The sequence below is a fragment of the Grus americana genome, chromosome 16 (assembly GCF_028858705.1).
Source record: "Grus americana isolate bGruAme1 chromosome 16, bGruAme1.mat, whole genome shotgun sequence".
Taxonomy (NCBI): Eukaryota; Metazoa; Chordata; class Aves; order Gruiformes; family Gruidae; genus Grus; species Grus americana.
Window position 1 is genome coordinate 3,206,446 of NC_072867.1, and position 21,006 is coordinate 3,227,451.

General features: G+C 53.8%; 1 protein-coding gene across 3 annotated transcripts in view; it reads left to right on the forward strand.

Moving 5' to 3' along the window:
* KSR2 (kinase suppressor of ras 2) overlaps positions 1–21,006 on the forward strand; it is an 85,748-nt gene that overhangs the window by 58,079 nt on the left and 6,663 nt on the right. For all 3 annotated transcript variants that reach the window (XM_054844716.1, XM_054844718.1, XM_054844717.1), the window contains 3 exons: positions 10,213–10,309; positions 14,688–14,821; positions 19,570–19,701. In XM_054844716.1, coding sequence (XP_054700691.1) covers positions 10,213–10,309; positions 14,688–14,821; positions 19,570–19,701 — 363 coding nt within the window. The remainder of the gene's footprint in view (positions 1–10,212; positions 10,310–14,687; positions 14,822–19,569; positions 19,702–21,006) is intronic.

Below are 21,006 nucleotides of genomic sequence, written 5' to 3' on the forward strand. Positions count from 1 at the left end.
GAATGGTCCAGGCTACTGGGAATGGTTGAAGATACTGGGAATGGTCCAGGATGTGGCACTGCGGGAGGCAGGAGGATGGTTGACCCTGCGCAGGGGAGAGCATTGCTCTTCAAACAGCATTCTTCTGAAGCAACTCAGGTTCTCCCCCTGGGTTTACAGGAATAACTTTAAATCAGGCTTTGGTTGGAGCAGGGGAAAATCGGTCCCAGCTGTCTGATGGGGCTAATTACAGACACAAACCCAGGATGTCCACATTTCCTCACCCGTTCCTCCCCGCACGCATCCCCGGAGCTGAACCTGTGTGCAGAAGAGGCCCCTTTTCTTCTGGGTGCCCAGAGGTTGTCACTCAAGGACGTGTTTTCCACCAAGAAATAAAAAAAAAAAGAGCAATTTCTTGTAGCTGTTAAAGAAATCTCCATTTTCCTGCCGGAACGCCAGAAGCAGCTGCTGGTCGCTGGAAGGGGCTTTACCACGCCGTGCTGCCCGGTGCTGCCGGAGAGGGGTTATTTATAGATGAGTTTATTTTTACTTTTTCACGTCCCTACGTTTTCCTTCCTGCCCACTTGTGTTATTGAAGGATCGTCTCATTAGCAGAAAGAAATCTGCCCCTCTGAACACCGTGGCCCATGGGCAAAATCTGGGAGGGCTACGAGTGCCTGGCAGGGTCGCAGGGGAAACTGAGGCAGCAGCTCGATGCTTTGGGTTACTGCTCTGGGGTCCTCAGCACGAGAAGGACATGGAGCTGTTGGAGCGAGTCCCGAGGAGGCCACGGAGATGATCCGAGGGCTGGAGCACCTCTGCTCTGGAGACAGGCTGAGAGAGTTGGGGTTGTTCAGCCCGGAGAAGAGAAGGCTCTGGGGAGACCTTAGAGCCCCTTCCAGTCCCCAAAGGGGATTTATAAGAGAGATGAGGACAGACTTCTTAGCAGGGTTTGTTGTGATAGGACAAGGGGTAACGGTTTTAAACTGAGAGAGGGGAGATTTAGATTGGACATAAGGAAGGAATTGTTCACCCTGAGGGTGGTGAAACACCGGCACAGGTTGCCCAGAGAGGTGGTGGGTGCCCCATCCCTGGACACATTGAAGATCAGGCTGGACGGGGCTCTGAGCAACCTGATCGAGTTGAAGATGTCCCTGTTCATGGCAGGAGGGTGGACGAGATGGCCTTTAAAGGTCCAACCCAAACCATTCTAGGAGTCTTAGGCCGTCTCTTAACGGTACCATCTGGGTGGGAAAGGAGGAAATTCAGCACCTTTTGGCGACGGGAGGTGGTGACACCAAAGAGCGCTTCCATCAGAGCCGCTAATAGGCTTTCTCTTGGGTAATGAGTGGTGGGGACAGTTAACATTCATCTTAATTAGTCTCGAGCAAGAGCGAATGTGAGCCTTGGAGCTTTGAATGCTGCATAGCGGATGGCACAAAACGGTATCGAAGTCTTCGTCCCGGTGGAAATGAAAGGACTGACAAAATGTCATTTGCGCTGCATACGGGCAAACGACGAGTTGGTTTTGCCGGCGTTGAATGAGACAAAGCCAGCCTGGGGAAGCTCACGTCAGCTCCTTGGGGGTCCTGGTCCCGGCCCCCGTCAGCGGCAGCACGGGGAGGGGAGGTAAAGCCTCAGCCACCCGGGAGGTCCTTCAAAGGACAAAGTCTCACGGTTTTCTAATGCTATTAAAATGGCTCGAGCCACCCACGAAGGTAATGGGTTGCGGAAACTAGCAGGTTTTAGGATTCTGGGTGTTCCTTCGGGGGCAAAAAAAAAAAAAAGAAAGAAAAAAGAAAAAGGGATTTTAATGCTTATTGATCCTTCCTAAGGCTCCTGGATCTCCTCAAGTCTGAAATGGAGGTGGGGGGATCAGCACGCTGGGTGCAGCTTTCTGGGGGGCACCAATGGCTTTTGGTGGGTGTGAACATTGTTTGCAAGAAAGGAGTGAGGTTAGCAGGTCTGAAAAGCAGGAGAGAGGAGGTTTGAGCCGGAGTTTGCCCGTGCTTTGAGCTCCTGCTGACTTGCGTGGGGGATTTGGTGCAGCTTTTCTGAGAAGGTTACTTGTTTTTTTCAGTTAAAAGCTCAAACGTGGCACTAGGAGCCCGCGCAAAGACCCTGGGGTTTGCACCCTGAGATGCTTCTGGCCAGGTTTTGGCCCCTCTCTCGCCACGGCGCGATGCCAGAGCGACTCTGGGTTTACAGGGCGCAACCGGGAGCCAGCTCGATAGCTGCTGGTGATCCCACGTGTGGCCGTGATTTATGGCTGCAACGTGTCGGGAAGACCAAGGAGAACATTGAAGAACATTAGGAATTAAGCTTGACCATGGCAGGACTATATAAGGAGAATTAATTTGTCGAAGGTGCCTTTCAGCAGAGGAGCCGCTGCCGGGGAGGGAGCATCTCCCAAACCCTTCCCTGGAGCTGGTGGGGTGCCGGGTGCCAAGGACGAACGTAAACCCGGGCACCTCTTCTCACGTGAGATGCCAAAGATGAAAACAGAGTTTGCTCTTTCTTCCTCCGGGGCAAAGCAAATAGGCTTTAATAACGGGGAACACGTTACCTGCCATGAACAAACGGGAAGGGGGGGAGCGAGGGGTGGGAAGAATGTCGGAGATGCTGCGGCTCTGTCTTACAGGATAACTTTCTTGCGCCGCGTGGGCTAAATGTTGGGCTTCGTTTCGGTTTTGTAATTTATTTCTCCGCTGGCTTTTAGCGATGCCTGATGCTTGGTTCTGCTGCCGGGAGGAACGTACCCGGCTCCTCGCAGGGGATCCTCTCCCGTCCCCAGACCCCGTTCCCTGCGGGCACGGGGAGCTCTGGGCAAAGCTCGGCTTTAAACGCACGGCTTTTCCAAACCTCTCCCCGTGCCAAACCTCCCGACATTTACAGCGGCCCGGCTCAGCTGTGAAGGATTTGGGGCTTGTATATCTCAATGCTTGGGGAGCTGGGGGCCGAGTGGCTATTTAACGTGATTTGAAGGATGGGAGTGAATGGGGAAGGGTGTAAAACATCGCGCTTAGGACAAAACAGATCGGGGCTGCTTGGTTTTTTTCCCCCGTGGGTGCTCCGTGGGGCCAGGGCAAGCTGTGCAAGCCTGTGCGTGCTGCTTGCAGCCAGCCCGTTGTTCTCTCCAGGGAGCAATGTTGGCCATTTGGTCTTTAATAAACAGCAAATTAGCTTTTTCTCCTCATTACAACCCACCCATTTCAATATACATCCTCTCAGCCTTCTTTCCTGCCCCGGAAAGTTAAGCAGGAGCTTTAATTCCTGCTCGACAGGAGGGAAACTGAGGCACAGAGCTGCCACGTCGTTTTCCTCCATGCCAGGCTGGAGCCACGCGTCCCCGTGCCGGGCGTTTGCCGAGATGCCTTTCCATGAGGTCCTGCCTCCCCTAACCCTCCCCACATGGAGCGACCCACTTTGGGAGCCAAAGCATCGCCTCCTGCCCTGCCTCCCGCTTGTTTTCCCTCCTCTTACTTTCTGCTGCCTTTTCCCTTTCCTAGCTGTTAAATAATGGAGCTCGTAGATCATATAATAAATAGGTATCGACTTGATGCCACAGGCTGGATCAGAATTGATTGACCCGTGGGAATACACTCCTTCGCAATCAATAAGAGGCCATCAGGCTGGATAAATCTTGATAACGGCTGACAACAGGAAAGTCGATACGTGTATTAATATATACGTTAATCGAGTATATATCTTCCGCCTGGAGACAGCGTCGCTTTTGGCAGCTCGTGGGGTGGGATGGGTTGGGGTGGAAACCGGAGTATCCGGAGTGAAGAGGATGGCAGGGATGGGGAAAGGCAGCGGCTTGATCCTCTGCGAGGGTGTTTGATGCTGAAAGAAGAGCTGACTGCTTCGCCGCTGGCTCGGCTTCTCTTACCCATTGCAGCGTCAAATCCCCGCTGGCGGCTCTTCGTTAGCGCCGCCTTAACGCGCTTCCTCTGGCGGGGGTGTGTGTGTGCGTGATGCTCGAGGGGAAAGTTCTCCTTTGTATTTTAAAAGTGTTTCAAAATGCCATAATATTTCTATTTTGGCCGTCACTTCTTGGGGAAAGTACTTAACGCAGCGGGACGCGGCGCTGAAGCGCTTTCCTGGAGAGGAAGGGATTTAAGCGGGTGTTTCAGGGAAAGCCTGTGATTAAGTGCCCCGCTGAGAGCTGGTCCCACCAAGTCTTTCTGCCGGTGCCAGCTCTTCCCTTCGCTATCGAGTGACATCTCAGCACGATTCCTTATTTTTTTTTTTTCTGAGCATCCTCAATGCCGGGGATGCTCTTGGGGCCGGGGAGGGTTGTTTGGCTGGGGCAGGTCACAGAGGACCCGTGTGCTGGCATCCTCCTGCCTGGCCAAAGGGGATGCTGCCCAGGGCGATAGATCCTTTCTGTGACAGCATGATTAATTTTTTATTAATAATAATAATTATTGCTATTCCAAAGTGGAGTTGGGTTCTAGTAAAGCAGCTGTCTTGATCAAAAGACTTGCTTCTTCCCTCTCTTCAAAAAGAAGGTGGTTTGTGGGGTTTTTTTTTTAAATTTCTCTTCCTTCCTGACGTTCAAAATAGCGGGAGGATCACGGCGCGGAGAATACATTAGGCTCCTTCAAAGGCAAGGAGAGGTCAAAGCCCCTTCACGCAGCCGGCCCTCTCGGAGCCGATTACCAGCGCGCCCTTTCAAAAGGCAGCAAGTGCCACCCGAAGCATCAAGTGTTTTCGGATGACTTGTTTGGAGCCAGGGCTTTAGATAAGCTGCTGGGGCTCGCGGCTGCTTTGCATTCACCTGTCTCTTAGCTCTTTTCCCTGCAGCTGTAGAATAGCTCGTCTCCTCTGACACTATCTCCTTCAAATAAAAATGCACGGAGCTTGCTTTTTCTAAATAACTTGGGTTTTTTCCGAAGCTGTGATGGAGTTGGAGCTACTTTTCGGGAAGGCTGATTCCCCTCCTCCTCCTCTTCCTCCAGCCCTTGCGGTTTGGCTGCGCTGGCTGTAGTTATCTCGCGTGCCAGCTGCTGGGAGGAAAATTTTGCTTCCTAAGTAAGATCCATCAAAGGACGGCGCTTCCATCGGGCGGAGATAGCGAGCGCGGGACAAGGGGAGCATCGTCTCTTCAGGGCTTTTCTGTTTCTCTGTGTTAATTTTGCTCCTCCGTGCAAAGCGGGAGCCACATCGCTGCGAGCTGTGGGCTGGGGACTTGGCCAAAAATGTTGCTCGTGGCAGGTAATGAATTCCCTGCCTCCCCGTTGGGGTTGGTTTTGGGGGGAGACTTGTGTCAGGGTTCAATTTGGGGGTGGAGCTTGACGGGAGAAGTATTTTCACCCCCGAGCGATGCGCCTGGAGGGACCGGGCTCTGATGGATGCTGATGCTCAGCATCAGGTCTGCAGGCTCCCGGTCCAGCGTTTCATGGCGCTGTGCTGCCGCAAAGCTTTGGGCTGCTGCTCTCCGCCCTGCTTGTGGTCCAGCGAGGATGAGTGGTGTTTCTCCGGGGCCTGGGGATATATAATATCTCTATATATAGGTGTGGGGTCCGACACGTGCCAGCGTTCTCCTTAGTCGGAGACCTAACAAACTCACTGCAGGTCACATCAGCGTGACCCCGGTTGTCCCAGCTGGCTGTCCCCGCTGTCCTCGGGGTGGCATTCGGCTGCAGAGGGCTCGGGGAGCCGGATGGTGCCACTGCTCCGCTTCGCTCGCGCCGGCACAGCAGGGAGAGCGCGCATCAAGGGTGCGATATTTCTTATCGATTTTGAGGAAAACAAAGCCTAGGGATAAAAATGAACCCAAACCTCTCCCTTTGCCAGCCTTCCAGCCTTGTTTAGTTTTCCGTTTTGGGAAACGCAGTTGTGGCCGTCTCGTTTCAAAAGCACAATTGCCAGACATCGGTAAAAGAGAAAAACAAGCCAATATATGGAAAGAGCTTGAAAACTTCCGGACTAACTCAGGCACGTGCGGGCGTGCGCAGCGCTCGTTCCTCCCCTCCCTGCCGCGGCTGGTCCTGCTCAAATGAAATCAAATAAGTCCCAGCTCAGCGGCTCTGGTTGCTGCGGCCGTATCTTTCTTAATACTCCCCAGAGATTTCTTCTTTTCTGTGAAATACTAAAAAATCAGTCAACTGGTGGGGGATGCGGAAGCATCCGGGCAGCCCCTCCTCTGCTCTGTCTTTCCTCAAGCACAGATGTAACCTGCTAGTAGAGGTATTTTTATATTAAAGTACTTCTTATTAATTCCCACTCTCCTTCTGTGTCTCCCCTGGGTGCGTCGTGCCGGCTGTCACCATGGTATCTGAGCTGGTTCCCCATAAATCAATATACCAGCAAGTAATGAGCTTCCTGGGGTCTGGCATTTATCACTTTGGGGTGTTCAAATGATCCCGTTTAATTTAATGGGTATTTATGTGGCTGGTTGGGCAGAGGGAAGAAAAGCGCAAAACAGCGGTAAGTAACGGCATCGCGACCTGCACGCAGCCGCCGTACCCTCCGCTCTGAATTTATTCCTGAGCAGGAGCCGGGCTCGGAGCTTCAGCGCTATAGAGGTGATGGCCATCAACACAGAGGTGATGGCCATCAGTACTGCAAGGAGGGGGGGGAACCCCGACGGGTGGGAGATGGATGAGGCTGTTTTCCCATCAAATGGCAAAACATAGCAAGAGGCAGCACTCCAGCTCTTCCTCACTCATCCCTCCCAAATTGTTCCTCTGCAAGTCGCTTTGGCTTTGCTCCCGTTGCTGATGTCTTCAGCCCACGCTGGCGAAATGCAGAGTGTTTATAAAGCAATTTGGGATTTGGCTTGCTTGGCTGAACACTTCAAAAACTCGTTTTGAATAGAGACTTGCATCTGCAGCGGGATGGGGCCACGGGGCCGGGGCTTTTGAAGGCAGGGGGAAGGCTCTGCCGTGCGTTGAGGTGCGCTCCTGGGTGCTGGGGACCCCGGGACGGACCTCTGCACCTCCCCGAGCTGCTCGTTGGGGCTCTCCCTGCTGACACTCAGCTCTGGCTGGCGTTTGGTCACCGCAGGGCGCCGGGGCACGTGTCACCAACCTCCGCACTCTGCCGACGGGCGGGATGGAGAGGTTTAGGAGGAGAAGATGAAGTATTCGTTTGTGAATACATACTTCAGCGGTGAATATGCCAGGATCCGTCTGAAGACACAAATCGTCTGCTTTTGTTTCTGGTGTCAAGCGTAGGCAGTCTCTGGCCTTGTGATCCACAGCGTCGCTCGCTCGCAGCCGGCTGGGTACCTCAATGCCTCGGCTCAGCGTAGACCTCTTCAAGTGGAAAGGCAGAAGATGACGCGTGTGCCCCGGGAGCCGCGCTTTGTGCCCGTCGCTCCTGCCCGAATGGGGAACGATTGACGGCAGGCGAGGAACGAGAAGCAACAAAATTGTTGAGCTCTGCCGTGAAAAGGTTGTGCAGGTGGTGGTTGAATGGGCTCAGGTGCTGCATAATAGGTATCAACCCGGCTTTATCTCTGCGTTGGCAGCTCCTTATCCAGCAAGAAAACTCTAACGAATACCGGTGCAGCGGTTGCTAGTTGAATTCATTCGGAGGAGTCATTCATGGAGGGGAGGAGAGAGGCACCTGGGCTGCCTTCAGGCTCTCCCGGGGTCTGAGGAGCGGCGGTGGCACGTCCCGTGCCCGCGGTGCTTCACCACGTGCAGGTCCCACCACCCCGGGTGCGAGCGGTGGCCGGTCTGCTTGCGCTGGGTGCGTCCGCTGTCTCCTTTAACGCCGTCCCTCGGTAAATGAAGTGGAGAGACGGGAATCTCATCAGTACAGGGCTCTGAGCTCCGCTCCCGGGGTTATCTCAGCGGTTCAGATAGGCAGAAATTTGAGGATCTTTTTCTCTAAACGACCGTTTTCCAGGAAAACAGCTGATCTTAACTCACTTTAGGGCTGAAATCAAACCCCCCCCTTCCAGCACTAATCTATTCATTGTGTTCGCGACGTCGATTCACGGCTAACGCAGACCATGAGCAGCTTTCTGGAATGGTTTTCTCTGGGGGAAAACAAGCGTTTGCTGGGGAGCGGGGAGGGCTGGGGGAGCTCCTTCATGTGCGGGCAGGTCACGGGAGGTGGCAGAAAGCCTGTTGCATCGCGGAGCTTGAATCTTTACAGGTTTATTTAACAAATTAGCAAAAAAAGACTTCACACCGGAATGGTGGTCCGTCGTTACTTTGCACCCTTTAATTCCAGTTGCGGAAACCCACGGGTCGTCTTTATCACTTATTTCCAAGCAGCAGTTCGGGTGCTTGGATCCTAATCTTCAGACAAATTCGTATTTCCCCATGACTGCAGCCAAGCTATTGCAGAAGATAGGAAGCAGCTGGTTTAGTTGGAGGAAGATGGTGTTTGTAATTGCGGGTGCCTCGGGTTTGCAGTCCAGCTGGCGTGCCCGGGGACGTGCCGAGACACCTGAGCAAGGGAAAGCATTCCCGAGGAGGCGGTCGCACGGGTACAAAGATGCCCTGAAGTCCCTGCCGGGGCTTGCTCGCCATTCCCAACCCGACCTGCGGCAAAGCACTCTGAAGGATGCTGTTGTCCTTCCAAAAGCGGTGAGATATGGGCCCGGCCCCATTCGGGCTTCGCTGCTGGACCTGAAAATTGCACTCTCTGCCCGTGGAGGGACGCGGAGCTTTCGGCTTAGGAGCAGGAGGGTCCTTTGTATCCGTGAGCTTCTGAAGAAGCGAGTAAGGTTTAATCCCAATAAGCGCTATCTCGATCCCAATCAGTTTAATCTCCCAAAGAGCTGCCGAGAGCTCAGCTTCCTCTGCTTTCCAGATCACGTTTTAATTGCTCACGAGGACCTTGTTAGCATCCAGGTGATGGCCTTGGCCAGGGGACGCGCGGTAGGGATGGGGGAACGGTGACCGCCCCACGGTTTGGGGGGATTGCCGTTGTTTTTGATGTCCCCGAGGAAAATGCGGCGCAGCCTCCTGGGGCTTTTGTCTCCTGGTACTGCTCTGGGCCAGCCTCAAATAAAAATAAAATAAACCACAAAACATAAAATAATTTACAAAATAAAACCGGGGCTTTACCGCCACGTTGCGTTCCCGATTTCTGCGGATTTGCAAAGTGGAGGAAGTCGCTGTGGGGCTGGGCTGTGCTCAGCATCGCTGCCCTTGGCACCCCTCTTCCCCCTCATCCATGCCGGAGCTCCGGCCCCGGCCCCGGCCCCTCTCCCTGTCTGAGCAAGGCGGTACCCAGGCAAACCCAGGCTGGCTCGGTGCGATGCTCCTCAGCCCTTGTAACGACACACGGTTCGGGCTGATTATTTCCACCCAAAAAGGGGCTAAACCTGTTATCTCCCAGGGGACAAATCCAGACCGGTCTGTGCTGGAGGAGAGGGGCAAAGGGGAAAGCGGTGGAGCTGAGCGAGGATGCAGCGGTGGGGAGAGCAGAGGAATTAAAACCCGTAACTTTTTATTTGCTAACTAGAACAGGATCAAATTAATGTCTGCGGTTGCCGAAGCCTCTTTAACGAGATGTGTGTCGGTCGCTTTATTTCCCGGGCACAGGTATCCAGTCTCATCTTTCTAAAGTTGCCTGTAATGAGCGTGGGTGGATATAGAAAAGCAAAAAAGCCCTTTTTTTGTGGGCGGGAGTCGAGGCAGCATCCACCCACGTACTCCATTATGATATTCAAATGTCAATATATTTTTAATTGGTTTATATCCCCCCCCTCCCCCTCCAGCTGCCTTTGGTAATTAAGGCTCTGTAAATAGATTTTACTGTAATTGGTACGAGAAGGAAAATTGGAGGACATTGTACAGTGCATTGGGGTTTGGGTTGGTTTTTTTTTCTCCCCCCCCCTCCCCGTCTTTCCTCTTTTGACTCATATTACATCTGTGAGCATTGTACGCTCCGAGGGAAGAGGCGGGGAGCCGCGGCCAGTTTTGCACAAAACATCTGAAGCAAGAGGACCAGGTGCTTCGCTCGTAGGCTGGGACGCGGGGAAGGGACGGGGAACCGGCCCAGGTTCCCCCTTACGGGGCTCGACGCCACGGCGATGGCACCAGCATGCACCAGGGAGCGGGGTGAGCTCCCTCCCAGTGCCAAACTGGGGAGAGCCCCCAGTTTCCATGCTGAATCTTCAATCTGCCTTGAGATGTAGCCAAAGCTCTTGTGGTTATTTATAGTTCCCTGCCACAGCCGCTGCCTTTATAATTTGGGGATGTTTCTCGGCGGGTGTTTATGAACCGTGTTTTTATCTTCTCCCTTTTCCTGTTCTTTCAGCCTGTGTAAAGGACGGACTCTCTACTCGGTGGTGAGAGATGCCAAAATCGTCCTGGACGTCAACAAGACACGGCAGATAGCACAAGAAATCGTGAAGGTACGGTACGGTGCGGGGGCAGCTCGACACCGATGAGGGTCCGGATCCGGCCGAGAGCCCGGCCGAGCTGCTCCGGGGAGCGGGAGTGAAGAAGTCAAGGAGGCTGGGTGGGATAGCACCTCTTGGCTTCAAAATCCAGGTCTCTCAGACATCCCTTGCCCACTTGGAGCTGAACTGGGGTGGAACCGAGGCTTCCCGCGGGGTCCCCGTGCAGCGATGAGCTTGGGGATCATCCTGGCCCCAGCTCCTCTTCCCCCCTGGAAGTACAGCTTTGCTGCTGCCCTGAGCTGCTGGTTGGACATTCCTCTCCTCTCGGGGAAAAAAAAACAAACCCCAAATTAATCTGCAGTTGGTCTGAGGTTTCCGTGTCTCTGCAATGAAAGCATCCCCGCAGCCAAGGTGCCCGGAGGAGTCAGCGCCATGGTGCTGTGTGCGCCACGAGGCAGAGCACGTGTACATTTTTCAGAGCTAGAAAAGCTTTTCCTTTTGCAGAGATGACTCAAAGTGCGTCTTTGACACTTCAGACGTGACCGTACCAATAGATGCTGGGGAGGATCCTCGTGTGGCGGGGTCGAGTGGCCGGGAAGTTGGGTCCTGAGCCATCAAAGCTTCCCATCGAGTGTCGTTTTCCCCAGAGGTGTCGAGCCGCCTGCCAGAGTAGGGTTCTACTGTGATTCCAAACACATTTAACACCAAACAGTACCAAAAGTATTTGACCTTGTGCCTCGGTCAAGGTCAGCCAGTACCTCCGGCCCCCTGCAAGGTCAAATCATCTGGGGCTGAGCTCACGTTTAATGTATTTCTGGGACGGGGGGGAAGAAGCTGTTTTTTCTGGCAGATCTTAAACCCCTTTAAATATTCCAATCGATGTTGTAAACCAGAATATGTTCTGCAATATATCCTGAATAATGCCATTCCCCTGCCAGTGCTTATGCTGTATCTTATCAGATTGTCTATTTTGTGTTTATTTACACCCAGATTTAGCAAAATGCATCCTGTTTTTAGAGTAAATTCCTTAAATTCCCTCAAAGTCTCTGTGCTCCGGGCAAGAGCTGACAGTCAAGCATAGGCTTAACCACTCTGCTGAGTCTTTACAGACATTGCAAGAGGTGTCTTGGAGAGGTGACGCAGCCAAGCCCCATGGTGGGGTGATGGAGGGAAGCCACCAGAGATGAACCCTGCGTCTTTGGTGTGCTGTCCTGAGGCACCGAGTGGTTCTGCCTGCCCCCTGGGTGCTCCTGGACCCCTTGGGTGATGCTGTCAGCCCCGTGCAGGGCTGTGGTGTGCCCCAAGCGGGGTGGTGGCACCTTCTTCCAAAGCTCTGGCTTGCAAGTTGGGGTGTGTGAGACCACTGAGGGCCTCTCTGCTTCATTTCTATTTTTGATCTGCATTTTCCACTTTTTAAAGATGGATTTTTTCCCACTGAGCAAACATCTCAAGCATCACATAGGTTTGTCTCGCATTTTTTTTTCCCCTGACTACCACCGCTCTTGTGCTCAGGGTTCTCGCCTCCCAGATGTTCACAGCGGGAGGTAATGGCTCGGTTCAGCCCCTTTCTCTGTGTGGGTTGCGTTGCTTCGTGTGGATTGGGGTTGTGAGGAGTTAGGCTAAGAGATTGCTGTCTTCTGCAGCTGCACGTGCATTAGGAACGGGTCGGAAACCTCAAGCTTTTCGTGGTGTTGCGAGGCATTGCAAGCATCACTGGATCTGTGAGGTGAAAGCATGTCCATGAAGAGCATCACCCATGAGATCTGCTGAAGCAAAGCAGCATGACTGCACGTAGAGCTGGTTGTAGCCCCAGCAGCAAGCCAGCTTCCCTGCGTCCTCTCCTCCTTGGGAGTGCGGGGTTGGGTGCTCCTGCGGCAGGGCAGAGGGGCTTTGGGTCTGACCCAGGTCCCCGTAGGAGTTAGCAGAGGTCCAAAGGCAAAGCTGTGCAGCATGGGTGCTGAGCCCAGGCTCTCCTTGTGCACCAGAGGGATTTTAAGACAACAGCTCCTGCTCACAGGATAGGCCCATCACACCCCTGTCTCAGCCACCCCGGTGCTGTGCCCTGGACACACGGCCCGTTGCTGGTGCGCACCAGCAGGAGCAGTTTCTCTGCCTTCCCACCTCTCCGTGTCCACCATGAGCAGATGTTAAGGATGTTTTGGTGGACTCGGAGGGGGCTGGCGTGGAGAAGCGATGGAAAACCCCGACATCTTGGTTAGATTGGGCTTGGGTTTTTGGTTGGGCTTGGGGCAGCATCGCCCAGAGGAGCTGGAGGCAGGACCAGAGCAGAGGCTTTGGCTCCGCTCTCCAGTTGTGGCAGTCGTTTGACTTTATCCTTTGAGTCCCCGTATGCGATAGCAGAGCTGTTAAGCTTATTGGATTAGCGGGTGCAAGGGCTCTCGTTATGCCGCGATCCTCCGGAGGCGAAAGTTAATTTATTTAAGAAGTGAAGCCGGCAGAGGGAGCTGGCTTTGCACGCACGCCGGGCAGCCAAGCAAATTAAGGCATTACTGGGCTGAGAGTGTTTTCTCACCGCTCATCCCGGGGGTGAAGGCGGTGGGGCTGGAATTTGCAGTGGGATCTGTGCGATACCTCGCGGAGCGAGGCGAGGGATTTGGGTTTGCCAGGGGCTCCTTGAGAAATACCTTCAGCAAAGGTTTGGCTGCATTCAATGATCGCATGGGAGATGCGTTCCCATCCACGCTGCGTGAGCACGGGTGCCAAGTCCTTGCCGATGGGAAGGGGCTGCAGAGCATCCCCATGGCGCTGGGTCTCATCCTGTCCCATGGATGCTCGGGGCTGTGCACTGCACCTTGCAGGAGGAATGGGCTCATGGCATTGAAATGCTGTTCCTTGCACGACCCCGGCACTTTGTGAAGGTGACAGTGACATTTTAAAGCAGAATTTTAAACCTCATCATTATTTCATGTGCTGGGACCTGGTGACCCCTAATTAATCCCGGTGCCTGGAATGGTCCTGGCATCCAGCTGCAGCTGTGGCATCCTGGGGCCAGCCGCAGCCCCGAATCCTTTCCTTTTCCTTCCTCCAGCATCCCTTGGCAGAGGGTCTTCAGGATCTGACCGCCGAGGGGTGCAGTTGAACCCCCATGACTTGCTGGGTCGGGGTGTTTGCTGTCCCCAGCAGCACGTTGTCCCCAGCTGTCCCCAGCCCTTCCCGCTGCTGGAGCAGAGCCCCGCAGCTCTGGCGAGTCCTTGGTACCTTCAGGATTTTTATCCCACGTCTTGGGCATTTGCATTTGAGGATTTGTGGGTTTTCCAGGTTGCTTTCCCAATTTTTCCAGATCGTTTCTGAATTTGGATTGTGCCTCCCAGCTCCACATCGGCTGCAAACTTAAAAATTTATTCTTGTCCCACTGCCTACGTGGTTAATGACGGTACGTGAAAAGATCAGACCTAGGATGGACCCCTGTGGAAATCCAGTTAATAAATCCCCCCGTGTCAGTGACAGACAACTGATATTCACTCCTAAGTAAAAGTTTGCTGGCCCGTTTGGCACTTATCCTTCAGTAGCTTCCTCTAGACCAAGTTTCCCCTAGTCTGCTTAGGAGAATGAAAAGTGAGACAGCATCGAAAGCCCTGCTGAAGTCAGGATAAATGGCTTTTATCGCCCGCCCGGTTCCCAGAGCTGGTTATCCCGTTGAGCTGAACATCCGCCACACGGAGCTGTCGGCAGTCTGCTTGATTTGCCGATGCTAAACAAGCCCGGCGCAGGGGAGTTTGGATTTCCCACCCATGGCCTTTTTTTGCATCATTAGCAATAATTTTAATTAACCACCAAGTAGCTTTTCCTAGGGGAAAAGAATTAAGGCAGGACTCCTGCGAGGGGCTTGTTTCCAGGCTAATGGTGTCGGTGTGCACGTAGGAAGCACTAATGGCTCAGCCAGGGTAGGCGATAGCGGTGATGGAGAGCTTTGACTTATTTCCCTTCTGCTCCCAGCCCCGAAAGAGAACGAAGGCGAAAACATCATCATCATCAATTTCTCAGCAGAGGATTTCAGGAAAGCGACTGCCAGTTTGGTTTGCCGCTAATTTTTCTTGCGTAACCAATTAATCAGGAAGATGAGTGGGCACCGTCGCTCCCGAGACATCCACGCCGTGATCCCATCGCCCTTCGTGAGCACCACCCGATGCCCGTCCCGAGCCAGGGACCCCCCGGACGTCTGTCCTTTCTGCAGGGACGTTTGGGGACGTGCAGCCTTTGGCGCTGGCCCCGCCGTAGCTCGGTAGTGCGGACGTGCCGTTGTGGCACAGGGATGCTCGCAGCCAGCCTCTCCCTGTCTTGGCAATTGGGGGGCTGCCCCTGCTCTGGCATTGTCCTGTTTGTGCCGCTTTTTCAGTTTTGGGGTATTTTTCTCTCTCTTCTGTCCTAGGGAATGGGCTACTTGCATGCCAAGGGGATCCTTCACAAGGACCTCAAGTCAAAAAATGTTTTCTACGACAACGGGAAGGTGGTGATCACGGATTTCGGCCTCTTCAGCATCTCGGGAGTTCTCCAAGCAGGCAGGTAGGACATGGCGTGGTGGAAATACCCGTGTTCCTCCTCATGCCCTAGAGCTCCCCTTTGAGCTGGGAACATGGGGAGGGAGCCCAAAAACCTCCTGTGCAAGTGCATTTCTGGGTCTGCAGCCTCAACAGACATGAGGACAAGGTGCCTTTGAGTGTCCTGGGGCTGCCCCGGGGGTCTCACCATCTCACCTCCCGGGATTTTGCTTTTGAGGAGGCTTGCTTTGAGAAAAGTGCAAGATGCATAGTTCCTGCAGAAACCCTTCTGCCCCACGAGTGGTGCTGCCTTGAAACGCAGCTCCACGCTCAACGCTGGCGTTTGGTTTGCAGTGCAAAGCCCCGGAGGGATGGCGAGAGCAGGGCTGGGGTTTCCACAGCAAGGTGGGTCTGGGCTCAGCACCAAGCGGTGAAAACAAACTGCTCTGCTCCTTGGGTGCAGAAGTTGCAGCTTGATTTTATATTGTTTTGTTTATTTTTTTTAAACCTAGTGTTTAAAGGCAGAGTTGCTTTCGGTTGGTAGGAAGGAGCACGGTGCTGCGTGCGAGTCTCCAGCAGTTTGGTTCAGAGAGGCAGGACCTGGACCCCGTGCAGGATCTTCCCACGGGATGCATCATTTCCATGGCCAAACCACCCTGCAGCTGTCCAGGAGATGCTCCTTGGACTCCGTTTGACCAGGCTGGCAAACCTGGTTCGTTCCTTGGTCTTTCCCTAACACTGTCGTTATAATCCCCCGGCATCTGCTTCATCTCCTGCCTCCGGGCTGATGAGCAGCGCAGGCAGAGCGGCAGCCCGGCTCGAGCGGTGGTTGTCCCGTGGTTGTCCCCTGGCCATTCTGGTGACCTTTCGGGTGCTGCAGACATCTGGCCGTGGTGTCTGTGCCAAGCCGGGGCACGGAGAAAGACAGAGAGAAAATGAGAGCCAAGCTCAGGACATTTACAGCATTGTGATATTTTTTGGGTCTCTCTGGGTTTGGAATCAAGCCCATTTGGCAAATGTTCCTTATTAAATGTTTTTTTTTTTCCCAGTGCTTTGGGAGGTTTGCAAGCTGTAGGTACAGCAGGGCAAAGAGTTTCAGCAGCCGTGGAAAGGAAGAAAAGCAAAGCTGGGGGGGGGGGAAGGAACCAGAAGAGGGAAAAAAAGAACAAAGGTCATATTTTCCTTTTTTTGTTAAAACTTAAAAAAAAAGAGCATTCCTGACTTTTTCCAGCGGGAGAGCACTTTTTCACAAACTCCTTTGTGTTAGAAGCAGCACGGGCCAAGTGCAGCGTTATCGGCGTCGGCAGCTCGGGCAGGTTTCCTTCGGCAGCGTGGTACCCGCCTTCTTGTCCTTTTGGTCTCCATCACCCCACGTGATGGGCTTTGTCGCTGGAGAGGTTCTCGTGGCCGATCACCACCTTAAGGCAAAGATGCTCAGGAGATTAAATGCATCTTGGAAATTTTTTTTTTTTTTGCTAGTTCCCATGTGATGAGGTCAAAGGATTAGAGGAAAAGGCGATGGCCACCCCTCTCCATCCCACGCCTCTCGCGGCGAGCCGGGCAGCCAGTCTTTCCGTTCCGCTTGTATAAATATCATCTGGTTTTAGCACAAACTTAGTCAAAAAGCTTAGGAAGCCCAAGAAATCAAACAGTGCTGCTGCTCTCCCCGCAGTGGATAAGTAGGTTTTGGCTCTGGTTTAGCAGCTGGGCAGGGGGTTTGGGGTTTTGGTCCTGCCAGGATGAGGTTGCAGCTCATACCAGCAGTGATAAAAGGATTTGGGCAAAAATTGGGCCAAATTTTGCTAGGCACCTTTGCTGGGAACATCAGAGATGTTTTGGAGATAAAATGAGAGATGAGATGCTGGGGAAATGGGGTTTTGGATGGGGTGGACCAATGGGTGGCCATCTCTGCTCAAGACTGGGGTGTCACGTGGGGGGTAAAGTCCAGGAAATTCCTCAGGAGAGGAAGGATGGTCAGAAATGCAAGGCTGGACAGAAATGAGCAGCATTTTACTAGAAAAATTGAGAAAATGGGAAAATTTCTGCCCCAAAGAGCTGCCCTGTGGTGTGGCTGTCCTGGACTGCTGGTGGCACACGTGTCTTCTGCCGGTGGAGAGCTGAGAGAAGGCTTTGGGGGTCCGTGCTCATTGGCCATGAATTTTGAAGCAGCAAGTGTCTGCAGGTCTGATTTCTCTTCTCAGGGTAGGGGGATTTTTTTTTTTTTTTCTGATTATGGTTTCTCGCAGATGGAGAAGAACGATAAAGCCCAGTTTTGGGTCCTTGGAGGCTTGCATGGCTGCAGGACAAGCATGTATGGAGAACGGAGCAAATTTTTGCAGGTCACATTAAGGATGGGATGTTGCTTCAGATATGAACGAGAACTACAAACTGGGTGGTTTTCACTAGGGTTAAAAAAAAAAGACATGGCTTAAAAATCCTCCTCATCCTCTTAGAGCAGGCTCACCTTCAGTTCATGAAAGCATCTGGCACAAGGAGTTTGCAGTGTCCACCCATGCCGTGACACGCTTGCGCTGCTGAAAAACAAGACGGCTATCGCAACTAAAATACCTTCTGTAGAGACTTCCTAAGCCGGTGTCTTATCCTGGTGAAATCAGATTTATTTCTGCTTTATTTAAGCGTTGTTGGGCTTGGTAGGGCTGCTCTGTAGTTAGGAGGAGCATGAGGTGGGTCTTGAGTAGCCTGAAGAGCTCTTCTGCTCTTGGTTTTGCCTTGGGGTTGTCTTGTCCTTTGGTCGGTTTGGAAGATGCTCAGCTGGTTGTGCTGGTTTCTGCTAGTGGAAGTGGCCAGATCGGTCAGGAAGTCAGGCAAACTTTTGCCGTGAAAGCTTAATTTGCTGTAATTGAACCGTGTTTGGGATAGCATTAAAGCTCAGCCCTCATTGCTGGGAGCTCGTAAACCCATCGCTACGTGAGCTTTGCAGAAGTACGGGGCCGTGCTTGCATGGGAGCTGCAGAGCCAAATCCCATCCCTGGAGCATCCCAGGGCGAGCCTGAACACCGCTCCGGGATACCATGGCACTGGGTGACTTGAGTGAGCAAAAATAAAAGCCCCAGGTGCAATCCTGGCCGTGCTGAGGGTGCTGGAGAAGATCTGAGTGCTGCCTGCCTGGGGATGGAGACCGTAGACATTGAGGACCGGTGAGGAAGGATGAGCAACACCTCCATGTCTTTTCTAATTGCCCCAGTGCTTAACGCCGGCTTGTAATTAAGAGCCGCGCAAGGGTGGAGGATGGCAGCGGGGGCTGGCTGGGGAGCTGAAAGCCTCCCCCCTGTGCCAAAGCACTCTCGCCTCCGGCTCCTGGGGACCGGAGGGTTCCGCGCCTCGCCGGTGCTGCTGATTGCGGCGGTGGCTCTGACACAGCGGGGTGAAGAGGAGCCATCGAGTGCCCAGGGGGGCATGGAGACTCAATCAGCGCTTCCCTGGACCGGCAGCGTCCTTCCTTAGGGAGGGGGAGCTCCTCCTCCGGTCGCTGCCAGACCCACGGATGGGGCTTTGTGGCCGGGAGGATCCGGACTGCGTCGCCTTGGGATTGTGCGCACTGTGTGCGTGCAGCCGCGGGGAGAAAAGCCAGCCAAGGAGTCGGCGTTTGCAGTGGGAGCTTGTCATCCTGCCCCAGGGGTGGATGGAGATGCCCGTGCCTGGATGATGTCCCCTGGGACCTGGGCTCTGGGATTTTTGACCCCAGCAACCCCACAGCCGTCCCTTACCCCTGCAGATCACCATCCTCAGGAGGGTATCCGAGTACAAACAGGGAAAGAATTCCTTGATACGAGATGATGGGCTCCTCCTTCTCCAGCCCGACGTGACGTGGGACAGGTTTTGTTATCTCGTGCCAAACCACACTGCCGAATTTGGGCTTAGACAGACGATCAGGCTGCTTAATGTGTGGTGGTCCTTGCCCAATTCCCTTCCCTGGGGACCCTTTTTGTGCCAGTGGTGCATCCTAGGTGCCTGCTGGAGGATGTAAAGGATGAAGAAGCAACCAACATCATCCTCAGCTGTTGGCCAAAGGAGCCTAATGTGTTTGTACCGAGCAGGGGGACCTTGAGGAGGTAAAGACGGCTGAGGGGCTGGTGAGGGGGATTAAAGATGAAGTCCCTGGGTGGCAGCGCCAGATTTCATAGCAGTGTCACAGCGAGGATCAGCCACCGCCCGTGGCGGGGCACGTGGTAATCACAGAGCCAGGCTGCTCCCATGGGCCACGGCATGGGAGGCTTGGACACCAAGGTGGGACAGAGAGGGGCTTTTTGGGGCCAAACACCTGAAAACACTGATTTCCAGGCTGTTACTCTAGGGTGGGTTTGGTCAGAAGAAGCTCTTAGAGGTCCCCAGTCCAATGTGCTGCTCAGACCACAGTGGGACCAGCTCAGGTGTCAACGCTGGTGGGATTTACCCCGGGTAACGCTTTGCCCTCCGCTCTTTTAAGGTGTTTTGGTGCAATGGTGACAGCAAGGGCCACGTCAGACCCTGCATCCCCCTCCCCAGCCTGGCAAAGCCAAAACTGCCCCTCGCCACCGTCCTGTGCCCAAACTGTGCCCCGCTGCCTGGCAGGGACAGGCGCGAAGCCACTGTGCCGGCATTTCTCAGAGCAGGCTTAAAGCCTGACTTTGCAAGGATGCCGTAGAGAAAACCAGGCTTAAATGACCTGGGGAGAGGGTGGGAGGGCTGGGGGGCTGCTTGCCGGTGGTGCGGTGGTGATGTCCCCCTCCGCTCCCCGTGGTACCCCACGGCTTTGGCTCCATGTTTTGGCAGGCGGGAAAACAAGCTGCGGATCCAGAACGGCTGGTTGTGCCACCTCGCCCCTGAGATCATCCGCCAGCTCTCGCCGGACACCGAGGAGGACAAGCTGCCCTTCTCCAAGCACTCGGATGTCTTTGCACTGGGGTGAGTCCCCGCGGAGTGGGCGGGCTGCAGAGAACTGGCGCAGTTGTGTCAGTTGTGAGCCGCCCTGAGCAGCCGGGAGGGGACGGGGACACTGCTTGCTTGCCACAACACTGAGGGGACTCCGCCTGCGGGGAATCCCCATCGCTGGGCTCCGAGCACCTCCCAGCTTCGGGAAATTTTGAGTTAAACCCCCCTAAATCCCCAAATCCTCCTGTTTCGGCTCTGGACCCGGGTGGCTCTGGGCAATGGGATTCGGAGCATCCTGGGGATGCCAGCCCGGCATAATCTCTCCCCTGCATCCTCCCGGGGCGGGTACCGACGAGAAGGTCCTCTGGATGTCGACTGGGGACGCGGAGGGCTGGGGACACAGGTCTGAGAGCCCCCAAACGCCCCGATTCTCCCCACCAGCTGGCTGCCGCGGAGCGGAGATGCCGAACGGCCAAAAGAGAACTGATGAGTCTCCTTCAGCGAACCGGCTCGTGGCTCCTGCCGCTTATCTGAAAGCAAGCCTCTCTTACGGCAGGAGCCCAGTCACGCCCGATAAAACCTTTCTCGAGGCAGACGTAGGACCTAGGGGGTTTTACCCAGAGGATTAATTTTCTCGTGGCTACCTTAAAGGCAGCGGGGATTAGCGTGCGTGGGGCTGTTATCGGAGGTGATGTTTCCATCAAACCCACAGTAATTACAGCTGAAAGGGTCTGGCTTTTTTTTTTTTTTCCTTCCCTCCCCGAGGTATAACTTTAGCACAAAAATAAAGAAGTAATTAAGGGATTGTATTGAACTAAGTGAGAGTCGGTTAGTTAGACTTAGTTTTTCCTTTTTTTTTTTTTTTTTTTTACTGTGAGGTCTGCCCTTATGTAAAGCATGAATTTCCTTAAAAGATTAAGATTTTCCCACATTTTTCCTCTTTCTTGTTTCTGCTGCCCTCCGCTGAGCCCGGGAGGCTCACAGATGATCCGGAGGGTTATTGCCATCACCGCTTCCCTCTAGGGATTTGGGGATCAGCCACAGCGAGAGGAAAAGATCTTTTAAAGAAGACAGAAACGTTAAATTAAAGTGTGTGTGAGGGCGATGCGGAGCGGGGCGCTGAGGCTGGCGGCGTGTGCTCGCCGAAGTCTGAGAGATTGCGGCAATAATTAATATTAGATGCGTGGTCTTCTCGTGCAAAGGGAGATGGAGCAGTAGACCGCTCTCCGTAGCACCAGCCATACCCCAGGAAACGCAGCCCAAATATTTTGGATGCATCTGCACGTGGGAAGGTGAAAAATTAAGCCCCAAGCTCCCAGCTAGAAATTTGAATTTAGC